The 11023-nt window shown below is 56.1% G+C and overlaps 1 protein-coding gene across 1 annotated transcript in view; it reads right to left on the bottom strand.

Annotated features, from left to right (window-relative positions):
• LOC114818837 (collagen alpha-1(I) chain-like) overlaps positions 1-10964 on the bottom strand; it is a gene marked incomplete at its 5' end in the record, with an annotated part of 15361 nt that extends 4397 nt beyond the window's left edge. The window contains 26 exons of the mRNA XM_029086432.1: positions 1256-1309; positions 1995-2048; positions 2292-2345; positions 2532-2585; positions 3050-3103; positions 3537-3590; positions 3744-3797; positions 4016-4123; positions 5149-5202; positions 5612-5665; positions 5903-5956; positions 6095-6148; positions 6406-6516; positions 6828-6881; positions 7107-7214; positions 7507-7560; positions 7769-7822; positions 8102-8155; positions 8408-8515; positions 8847-8891; positions 9031-9075; positions 9237-9290; positions 9641-9694; positions 9875-9928; positions 10130-10183; positions 10911-10964. Coding sequence (XP_028942265.1) covers positions 1256-1309; positions 1995-2048; positions 2292-2345; positions 2532-2585; positions 3050-3103; positions 3537-3590; positions 3744-3797; positions 4016-4123; positions 5149-5202; positions 5612-5665; positions 5903-5956; positions 6095-6148; positions 6406-6516; positions 6828-6881; positions 7107-7214; positions 7507-7560; positions 7769-7822; positions 8102-8155; positions 8408-8515; positions 8847-8891; positions 9031-9075; positions 9237-9290; positions 9641-9694; positions 9875-9928; positions 10130-10183; positions 10911-10964 — 1605 coding nt within the window. The remainder of the gene's footprint in view (positions 1-1255; positions 1310-1994; positions 2049-2291; positions 2346-2531; positions 2586-3049; positions 3104-3536; positions 3591-3743; positions 3798-4015; positions 4124-5148; positions 5203-5611; positions 5666-5902; positions 5957-6094; positions 6149-6405; positions 6517-6827; positions 6882-7106; positions 7215-7506; positions 7561-7768; positions 7823-8101; positions 8156-8407; positions 8516-8846; positions 8892-9030; positions 9076-9236; positions 9291-9640; positions 9695-9874; positions 9929-10129; positions 10184-10910) is intronic.
• Between the last annotated feature and the right edge of the window lie 59 nt (positions 10965-11023).

Below are 11023 nucleotides of genomic sequence, written 5' to 3'. Positions count from 1 at the left end.
AGCAAAATAAAACAAAACAAAATAAAATAAACCAAATTAAACCAAAATAAAATAAAACAAAACAAGATAAAATAAAATAAAATAAACCAAACCAAACCAAAAACAAAACAAACCAAACCAAAATAAAATAAAACAAACCAAAACAAAACAAAATAAAACAAAACAAAACAAAATAAAAAATCATTCAAGAAAAACCTCCAAAGTTCCCAGGAAACACATGGAAAAAAATAAAGACTATTTCTCATGTGGTGAAATCTGGTGGAGCAGGGGAAGGAACTCCAGCCCAGCTGCTGCTCTCCTGCTCTCCCCAGCTCTGAGCTTGCTGAACACCCTGGACTTTAACCTCTGCCCCTGCTCCTTTATCTCCCAATAAACTGAAAACTTGATTTATTACCAAGGTTTTATTCTCCTGCAGGCTGTGAGCAGCTCCCCACAGCCAGGAACTGATGGATGGGAGCGTGAGGGGGTGGGTGGCTGCTCAGGCCAAGGCTGGATCCATCAGCACATCAGTGATGACACAGAGGATGTATGAGATCGTGCTGAGTCAGCAGAAGGGGATTAAAACTGTCTGGTGCTGCTGCTTGTGACACCAGGAGGGTGGAGAGAGGTGGGGGTGGGTCTGTTCAACCAAGGCCCAAGGGACAGGACAAGAGGAAATGGGCTCCAGTTGTGGCCAGGGCAGTTGAGATGGGATGTGAGGAAGAATTTCTTTGCTGAAAGGGTTCTGAGGCATTGGAAGGGGTTGCCCAGGGCAGTGGTGGAGTCCCCATCCCTGGAGGGATTGAAGAGTCGTGTAGACACAGTGCTGAGGGACATGGGTTAGTCGGGGACTGGTCAGTGTTGGGTTCATGGTTGGACTCGATGATCGTAAAGGTATTTTCCATTCGAGGTCATTCTGGGATTGTGTGAAAACGACCTGGCTTTGGAGAGTCTAAAGGTCCCATGTCCCAGCACCTGGGGACACAGTGGTCAACTCCCAATGAAGGATACCACCACCAAGGTTCAAGAAGAGTGGAATAAAGGATTACATCCAGCAAATATCCTGCCCAAGGAAGCTGTGGCTGCTCCTCCCTGGGAGAGTTCTCGGCCAGGTTGGGTGAGGCTTTGAGCAACCTGGTCTAGTGGAAGGTGTCCCTGCTGCTGGCAGGGGGGTTGGAACTGGATGAGCTTGAAGGTCCCTTCCAATCCAAACCATTCTATGAAATTCTATGAAATTAAATGCCCAGGGCTCCAGAACCTGCTACATGTCACCCACCTTGTGTCCTTTGGGTCCAGGGTTTCCTTTCACACCCTTCAGCCCTGGGATGCCCTAAGAGAGAATCGATGCATCACCCCATGTCACCGTGTCACCCTGCTGCTGAGCTGCTCCTGTCAGCTCCCCAACAAGAAGGGACCTCACCACAACCCACTTTTCTGCCAGGATTCGGAGAATTTGGGGCAGTTTTTGAAACTTTGAGTCATTTCTCATCAAATCTTTGGGTTTTGGGGGTTTTTTTTTCTTTCAGGAGGTTCCCTCAGTAAATCTCATTAAAAATCCACTGCAGGTTCCCTGGTTGGTTGCAGAACATCTCAGCTTTGGTTTGTGAAGTTTCCAAAGCCAGGATTTTTATTTTAAATAGAGAAAAAAAAATCAATTTCTAGTAATTACCAAAAAAATAGAATTGAGTAGGTTTTTTTTGGCCAGCTGGGTCTCTCCAGCCATGGCAGCTCGCTGGGACCATGGGGACAATCCTCTGCAAACACTCAGCACTGCCAGGCACCAACTGGAAGGGAAGAATTTGGCCTCTGGACCAACATATTGGACATTATATGATGTGTGTGACTGCACGTGGGATGCTGATCTGGGAGGAGAAGGCAAGATGAGATGGATGACCAAGGGATGGATGAAAACACCTAGAAACTTAGGTGGGGCTCTGCTGTGGTTGTCTGGGGATACCCATGGGAACTCAATGGGGCACAGCCAGCACCCCAGAACCCCCCCAGCTAATACTCACATAAGGTCCTTGGGGGCCCTGAGGTCCTTCCAGCCCTTTGTCACCTGGGTAGCCCTGAAATGCAAGAAGCAGGAGAACCTGGTTGGTGTGGCCAGCAGCATGGTGAGAACCATGTCCTGGTGCCTCTCACAGGGAGAGCAGCCCATGGGGGTTGGGGGTGTGGGAGACCCCCTGCCTTGGGCTGCAAGGGGCTGGGGACACAGAGCACTCCAGCTACACGATGTCCCTATATTGGCTTGGACTTTTCTAAGCCAAGGGCTTGGGGAAGTGGGAGAACCTTTGGCAAAGCCAACCTACCTTGTGTCCCCGGGGACCTCTCGGGGGCCGGTGGCCCGCCTTGCCTCGCTTGCCCTGGGAACAGATGAAAGATTCACCACCAATTCCAGGCTAAAGGCACTAACCCAGCTGCCCCATGTCCCCCTCAATGCCCCCCCAGGGGTGCTGAGCCCCCAGGACCCCTCTGCCAGACCTCCACAGGCTCCAAGGATGAGCCCCAAGCCTCCCGCCACCCTCCATGGGGACAATGGTGCCACTTACCCGTCTGCCAGCTTCTCCAGGGACCCCTTCTTCCCCTTCACGCCCCACATCGCCCTGGGGAAGGAGAGATGGGAGATGTGGGTCACCAGCAGCCCGGCCATATCCCAGAGCAGGAGTGAGGAAAAGGGGCTGCTGCCTGCGTGGAGATGGGGACAGAGCTCACCAGGTGCTGTGGGACCCCAGGGATGGACACCAAGGCCAAGAGAAGGGGATGTCCCCTGTCCCCCCGTCCAAGGGCATCTAAGCCAGGATGGAGGCAGCCCTGTGGGGCTGGGGTGGGGGCTGAGCTGAGGAGACCTGCCATCTCCTCAACCAAAAACCAGCCAAGGCAGCCCACGGGCATCCAAGGGCTCTGTGGTTGCCTTTCCAGTGGGGAGAAACAGGTCCCCCCAGAGCCAATCCCCCTGGTTTCTCTCCACAGACCATAACAAGGTTGACCAGCTCAGGTTGGCCACCCCATGGCCAGTGCTGATGGTCCCCATCAGACCCCACCCACAGAGGACCATTCCCCAAGGTACCTTTTCTCCTTTACGACCTTTCCAGCCTTTAGGACCAGCTTTTCCTGGAGACCCCTAAAATCCCAAAGGAGAAGGAAATCCCTCCATGAGGATGCTGTGCCAGGGATGTCCCCTCCTCCTGGTCTTCCTCCCTGGGATGTCCCCTGCTCCTGGCCTCCCTCCCTGGGATGTCCCCTGCTCCTGGCCTCCCTCCCAGGGATGTCCCCTGCTCCTGGCCTCCCTCCCAGGGATGTCCCCTCCTCCTGGCCTCCCTCCCAGGGATGTCCCCTCCTCCTGGCCTCCCTCCCCGCTCTCTCCACAGCGTGTGCAGGAGGATGCTCTGCACTGACATCTCCATTTGGGATCCTTGCCCCTCTCTGGGTTGGCAGAGTGGAGCTGTGGGGTGTTTGAGTGGGAGCAGGAGATGGTGCCCATGTGGGATGGGGAGATCCCAGCATCCTACTACACGTGCCAAGGAGAACCAGGATGGCTCCATCCCACTCCTCACCATTTGCCCTGGTTTTCCTGGCTTGCCTGGTTCCCCTTTTGCACCCACCAGGCCCTGGGAAGGAAAACAATCATCAACTCAACTCCAAAAAATCAGCTCCAGGGTTATGGACCCAAATCCTGGGCAGGCTCAGAGCGGCACAGCCCTGGGGTGTGAGGAGAAGGGGAAGATGGGGTAGAGAAGTGGGGCAGAGAGGAGCCCACTCACCTGGGTGCCGCTCAGCCCCATGGCTCCAGCTTCTCCTGGTGGCCCGAGAGGACCCTGAGTTCATTTGGGGACAAAACACAAGGCTGGCAGCAGCTCCAGGTTATTTGGGGGAAGGCAGGAGGGTGAGTTCAAAGCCACTGCCTCACCCAGGGGTCTGGACAGGGGTTGTGTGTCCCCCCCGCCCCAGGGACTGCTGATGCTGGAGCTGTGCTAGGGAGGGTCACCCTGTGGGGATGTCCCCACCCTGTCCCCATGGCACTGAGAGCAGTTACCTGCTGGCCTGGCTCTCCCTTGGCACCCACTGCTCCTCTGGCTCCTTCGTGCCCAGTGTAGCCCTGGAGCCCAGGGGCACCCATGGGCCCCCGGGCACCCACTGCACCCTGTGGTACATCAGAGGGGGACACTGGTTATACGCCAGCCCCATCCCATCTCAGCAGGGTCCCAGCAGCCACCCCTCAAGTGCCTTCAACCACACTGAGCGATGGTTTGCAAACCCCCCAGGAGTTTATTCCACATCCCCAGCCTCTCCCAGTAAGGGCAGTGGTGACCCGAGTTAAGGACACATCTTGTCTGGGCAGAGCAGCACCACAACATGGGAAAACTGGGATGCAAATGGGATTTATCCTGCAGCCCAGCACAGGGACATGGGATAGTCAGGGACTAACTTCTGTGCATGGTGGGGCCACCACCCTACCAGACAGCTCAGGGCAGCGGGGGGATCCTGGGTCCCTGTGTCACAGAATCACAGCATGGTGGGGTTGGAAGTGACCTCAGGAGATCATCCAGTCCAACCCCCCTGCCAGAGCAGGTTCCCTACAGCAGGTTGCACAGGAAAGTGGCCAGGTGGATTTGGAACATCTCCATTTTTGGTCACACAGGAAAGTGTCCAGGTGGGTTTGAACATCTCCAGAGATGGAGACTCCACACCCTCTCTGGGCAGCCTGTCCCAGGGCTCTGGCACCCTGACAGTGACACCCAGGGATTGGCTCTGTGGAAGCAGGACAGTGGGAAGGTAAAAGCCCAAACACCCCAGACCTGCCTCAGCAGATCCCCACAACCACGTGATAATCCCACAAAGTCCTCCACGGCTTTTAATAGAATCATAGACTGGTTTGGTTTGGAAGGGACCTTAAAGCTCATCCAGTTCCAACCGCCCTGCCAGCAGCAGGGACACCTTCCACTAGACCAGGTGATTTTAGGGAGCTTTGGCTTTAGGGAAACCCAGAAAACGATGACTCAAGTGTCCTGGTCACAAAACCATTGCAGGGCAGGAACCAGGAGACACGGTTGGGCTGGCAGAGCTCACCCCTGGGTGACACACAGCTCCAGGCTCTGCTGCTCCAGCACAAGATGCCACCAAACCTCTTTCCCAGGGAAGTTTTGCAGGGACAGGGGTGATACTCACCATCAGACCAGGTTTGCCACTCTCTCCCTTGACTCCATCATCTCCAGTGAGTCCCTGTGGTGACGTTGAGGATTTAGAATAAGCCCATCACCACTGGGTGCTTCAGGTCAGGCCCTTTGCAGGTATTTTAAGCATCTTCTCCCTCACACACCACAGTCACCTGGCCAAGGCACATGCCCAGGCAGCACCCAGGCACCGTGTGGAAGTGAAGATGATGTGACAGCAGGAACAGGTCTTCTACAAAGCATCCCTGGGTGCCAGACTGAAATGGTCTGGTTTTTGGGGTGGGGACATGCAAGTGCCAAGAGGAGAAGCATTAAGAACCCCTCCTCACCCCTGAGCTCTCTGGCCTGGGCAGTTAAAGGGCAATAAATCCTTTGGGTTTTGGTTTGTGTTGGAAATGGTGAAGTACTGGGAAAGCCTTTGATTGCTCCTGGCTCTACAAGACCCTGGGCACCAGTACCTCGAATCCAGCAGCACCAGTAGGTCCATCCACGCCTCGTGGCCCTGGATCTCCCTGGGGAAAAAGGGGAAACAGGTCCATCTCTGGCAAAGACCTCCTCCCTGGCCTCACTGACTTTGGATCTTGAGCAACAAGGCAGGGAGTGTCCCATGGCAGGTCCTCCAGGTCTGACCCAGCACCCACAGCCAACCCCACCATGTCCCCCCATTAGCAGAAAGTAGAGCTTGGGAAAAGACCAGAAAAAGGCATTTCACCCAGAGATGAAGGGTTGGAGCCATCACCCCATTGTACCTTCACTCCCTCAGGACCATCGAGCCCAGGAGGACCTCGGAGACCCCTCCCACCCTGTGAGGACACAAGCAAAGGAGCCCCATTAATTAAAGGACCCCCTGCCCAGTGCTCCCAGTCAGAGCCACCTCCCCCTGCCCACCACACCAGGTCTGTGATCAGCCAAAATAGGAGGAGGAACATGAGCTGACTTACAAACCGTCCTCTGGCTCCAGCAGGTCCCAGAGCTCCAATGACACCAACCTGACCCTGGGACACAGAGGAAGATCTGCTCAACATGGGTTTGGCCAGAGGCAGCACTACCCAGACCCAGTTTTGGAGTCATATCCATGAGACACAACCCCCTCCCCCAATTATTTCCCAATTCCTATTATTTTCTGCAGCTCCTGGAGCTCAAGGAGCTTCCCGTGGTGGGTCAGCCCCCTCCTCAGCACCCAGGACCCAACAGCCAGTCTGTGGGGACATGAGGAGCCCGATGGGCTGAGGAAGCCCCTCTCTGTACTTGCCAGCAAACCTTCTTGGCCCTTCTCTCCTTTATGGCCTTTTCCTCCCATTTCCCCCGTAGAAGCTCCTGGGCCAGGTGCTCCAGGAAGGCCCCTGGGGCCAGTATCACCCTGCTCAGGGATGAAGACAAAGGTGTCACCATGAAGAAGAAAAAGGAATAGCAATTGCATGAGCTTCTCCATGGAGATGATGATGTGTTTCAACCTCTCACTGGGTGCCACACTCAGAAGTTCACCCTGAGGTGCTCAGGAGAGATGCTGATGCCAGGTCTGAGCCCTGCATCTCCAGTGGTCCTCAGCCATGGGGACACCTCTGTCCTGTTTCTTCCCCCCCACCCCCATGGCAAACGGAGCAGCAGAGGCTGAGTAGGAACAAGTGTCCCCAAGGTGCTGCAAGGAGGGACAGGGCTGGAGGAACTCCTCACCTTCTGTCCCTGAGGTCCTGGCTCACCTGGGTCTCCAGCATCACCAGTGTCACCCTGCCCCGAGGGGAAATATCAGCATCAGATGGAGCAGTTGCTCCTCAACCCCAACCCAGGGTGGGTTAGAAGCTGAGCACCTCAGCCTGTGGTCTGCAGCAAAGCCACACCATGGGCATCACCCAGAGCCAGCGTGCTGAGTGACACACCTTTCCTGTCCCCATCCCCTGGGCAGAGGCCACCAGCAGACAGCAGTGGCCACCGTGATGCCACCAGCACACGTACCTCCTTTCCATGCTCCCCAGGTCTCCCTGATGGCCCCTCTGGCCCATCATCTCCTGGCTCCCCAAGGTCCCCTCTGACACCTGGAGCTCCGCAGGGTCCTGCCTCTCCCTGATCAGGGTGAAGATGTCCAGGGTTACTCTTGGATGTCTTTTCCAGCTGCCCCTGGCTCTGTCCTCTGTCATTCTCCACCATTCAGCGACCCCAGTTGCCCTCGTACCAGGTCCCCAAGCTTTGGGGGGTACCTGCACCCCCTTACCATGCCCAGCAGGGTAAATCCCCAGGCTGGGGGGTGGATTTCAAACAACCCTACATGGATTTAGGTGCCTGTCCCAGCACCAGTGGGACAAGGTGAGCCCAGCAGTACCAGTGGTATCTCCCCCAGCACCCAGCTGGAACCCACCTGCTCACCCTTGGGCCCTGGCTGACCCTCCATTCCTGGTGGTCCTGGTGGTCCCTGGGGAGGAGACACAGAGAACAGCTGGTTTACACCACAGTGCTCAAAGCTTTGTCTCAGCTAACGCAGACACAGCTTCAACCATCTGGTTTAGCTGAGGATGAGCATCCTTCTCCCTTCATTTCCCATCCCTGGAGAAGACAGGGTGGGGGAAGCAGGTTGGAGCAGCCCCAGCCCAGGGAAGGACAGGGTTCCTCAGCTGATGTACCTGCTCACCATCCAGCCCACCAACGCCGACTTCTCCAGGATCTCCTGCACCACCCTGCCAGAGGACACACAGACGTTAGGACAGGCAGCCGTGGTGGTCCTCCACGCAGGTCCTCCGCATGTCCTGATGCCCTGGCTCCCACAGAAGAGCTGGAGAGGTTCTTCTCCCACCCCACACTGGACATGTAAATCCCCATCCCACTGGGCAAAGCCAGTGGCCAAACTGGGAGATGTGCTTGTAGCTACAGCCCAGGGGAGGAAACCCCCACTTTGGGCAAGAAGAATGTCCCTATGGCTCTACCTGTCCCTCAAGACTCACCTTCTCTGCCCTTACCTTCTCTCCTCTCATCCCTGAAGGTCCTTCAGGTCCATTTGGGCCTTCCCGACCCTGAAAACAAACAGTCTGTCTCAGCAGTGAGGCCCCAGCCCACCACGTCCCCATGGGCAGAGAAACCACCACTCGCAGCTTCTTCACAAAGCAGCAGCTTCCCTTTTCCTTCTCTTCCTGCAGATGTTTCAGGACCTCCCTTAATAGCATTGGGTCCTGCTGGTGGACCACTGGGTCCTGCTGGTGGACAGCAAACAGCTGAGGTAGGAGGTTGGGTTGTGCATCAATTGAAGGAGCCACATCTGCACTCACCGGGTACCCGGGTGGACCAGAAGCACCAGCCACTCCAGGAACCCCCATTTCTCCTCCTGAGCCAGGCTTCCCAGGGACACCATCCTGTCCCCGTGTGCCAGGAACACCCTGCAAGGCCAAAAAAGCTGCTTAGACACTTCAAAACACAGCGTGGGGTGTAGCTCCAGGGAGGAGAACGCTGGTGGCCTTAATCAGTTTGGTCACCACAAGGTCTGCAAGATGCCACCTGCAGGTCTCAGAGCCTCATCACTGTGGGGACAGGAGGGCACTGCTGTCCCCGTCCCTGACTTGTCACCAGCCAGATACCCATGCAGGGTTTGGGTCATTCTCTGCCCCATGACCACCCTGGGGATGAAGTTTCCTCCAGACTGGGCACAACTATCTTTCATCCCAACTTCAGCCTGGAGAGCATCTCTGCAGCTACAGCTCTCCCACTTACAGGCAGCCCTGGAAGCCCTCGAGGACCCGGTTCTCCTGCTCTGCCCTGAAACAAGAAGGATGTTCAGCAACGTGGTGATGGTGGAGGCACCAGGGACACCGAGCAGGGTGAGGCTTTGCTTGGACAATCCCATGGGACCACCTCAGTGGTGTCCATGCAGCATGGAGAGCATCAAGAACCCTACCTGGGAGCCAGGAGCACCTCGGGGACCAGGGGGACCTGGCAGGGCCTGGGGGAGGAGAGGACCATTAGAGACCCACATCACAGCCTGGATGGTTCCTCTGTCCCCAGCTCAGCCCCATGATGCTGGTGGCAAAGATATCGTGGTGATTCACTCGGTGCTTCTCCAGGGGGCTGGAGCTGCCCAGGGTGGCTACAAACAGCACTCACCTTGGGACCAGCTTTTCCTGGAAATCCTGGAGGACCTCGGGCTCCCCTTTCTCCCTGTTAGGAGAAGGACATCTCTAGCACATCTTTAGAGGGACATTAAAACATCTCTGTGTTTTAATGCAATAACCTTCTAAGGGGGGTTGGGGAGCAAACAGCTCCTGGCATCTTCTAACAAACCCCAGGAACGTGGGCAGGTTGAATGCTGGAGAACCACCTGTTCACCCAACGTGGGAGCCAGAGCTCCAGCCGTTCTCCTCCTACCACCTCTGGCATGGCTGATGATGGAGACCATTCATGGACACCATCCATTGGGTTCAACAGCCCAACCCAACCATGTTTCCAAAGCCTGGACTCCCACACCCCAGCACATCCCTTGGCTACTGGGCTGGATTTCCCAGCCCTACCTTGTCACCCCTGTGTCCCGGCCTCCCACGGTCACCAGCAGGTCCTGGGTAGCCCTGGAGAGAGCATGGCATTAGCAGGCAGCCAGGGCCACCCAGCATCTCCAGGGTTTTGGGAGAAGGTGGCTGCTGAGGCTGAGGTCTTGCCCAGGGAAAGACAGGACCCTGCGCTGCTCCAGTGAGCATCCCCCAGCCCAGCAGCCCCAGACCCCCACCATGGGCAAGGTCACCACTTACATAGGTGCCAACAGGTCCTTGTAGCCCCTCCAAGCCAGGCTTCCCAGGTAGCCCCTGCCAGGTGAGATGAAGGCATTAATGAACCTCCACTCCCAGGATGCAGGCAGGCATCTTCCCAACCTTGGTGCCCGTGTCTGCACCCATGGGATCCCCCCCAGGTCTCCTCATGGCAGTCAAGATATCTCAGGGCTGTTCAGCACCATCACTGCTCCAACAAGCCCCCTTGGCTCATGCTCATGGACCCCCATCTCTCACCTTTGGGCCCAGGGGACCTGGGTCTCCATCAGGTCCAGGTTTTCCCAGAGAGCCCTTTGGAAATATTTGGGAAGAAGGTGTCAATCAAAAGGCTGAGATGAGACAAGCCCCACCAAACCACCACTGCTGCCTCTGTGCTGGTGGACAGGCATCATCTGGTCCAAACTGGGTTGCTGAGGACAAACTCTGCCACTGTGGCCTGTCCTGGTGGCTCCTGTCCACCAGCACACCATGGCTGGTTCTCTAGCAGGGCTGTCACCAGGAAAGGTGATGATACTTGCTCTTGTGGTCATCACCAAGCCCAGCTGAGAGCAGGCTCTCTGGGAGGAGCTCTTCCAGCTGCAGGAGCTGCTCTGGGTCTCCATCCCAATGGCAAAGACATGGGAACATCCTCCCTGAACCTGTACCACCCATTTCCACATGGGATGGAGCAAATGCTTTGATCCCCTCCCAGGACCATGCTGCTATTCAGCCACCCAGCTGTGAAGGGTGTCCATGGGCTGCTGTCCCCCACGGAGACCCTGCTAGGCTCGGGAAGCTGCCAAGTCCCTCAGGCAGGATGATTCCTTGGGGAAGTGATTCTGCTCTTCCCTACCCCCAGATATTTGTCACTGAGGCTTCTTTTATGTCTTGTAACAAGAATTTAAGGTCAGGTCCTACAGATGCCCTGATCCTCTGCCACTTCCCAAGGTGGGCAGGTCCCACATCCCCCACCAGTAGCACAAGCCCCACCAATTTCCCACCTAAGACAATGCAAAGGAACAGATTTTCTTTTCCTTACTATTGATCCAGGAGATCCTGTGTGGCCACGGCTGCCCTGCAAGCCAGGAAAACCCTGGAGGAAAGGGGAGAAGATGAGCAACGGAGGGGTGGCAGAAGCAGGAGGGGTGGCAG

This window comes from Antrostomus carolinensis, unplaced genomic scaffold, assembly GCF_000700745.2.
Source record: "Antrostomus carolinensis isolate BGI_N321 unplaced genomic scaffold, ASM70074v2 scaffold34058, whole genome shotgun sequence".
NCBI lineage: Eukaryota > Metazoa > Chordata > Aves > Caprimulgiformes > Caprimulgidae > Antrostomus > Antrostomus carolinensis.
Note: the sequence above shows the minus strand (reverse complement) of the source record. Positions and strands in the feature narration are given on the sequence as shown.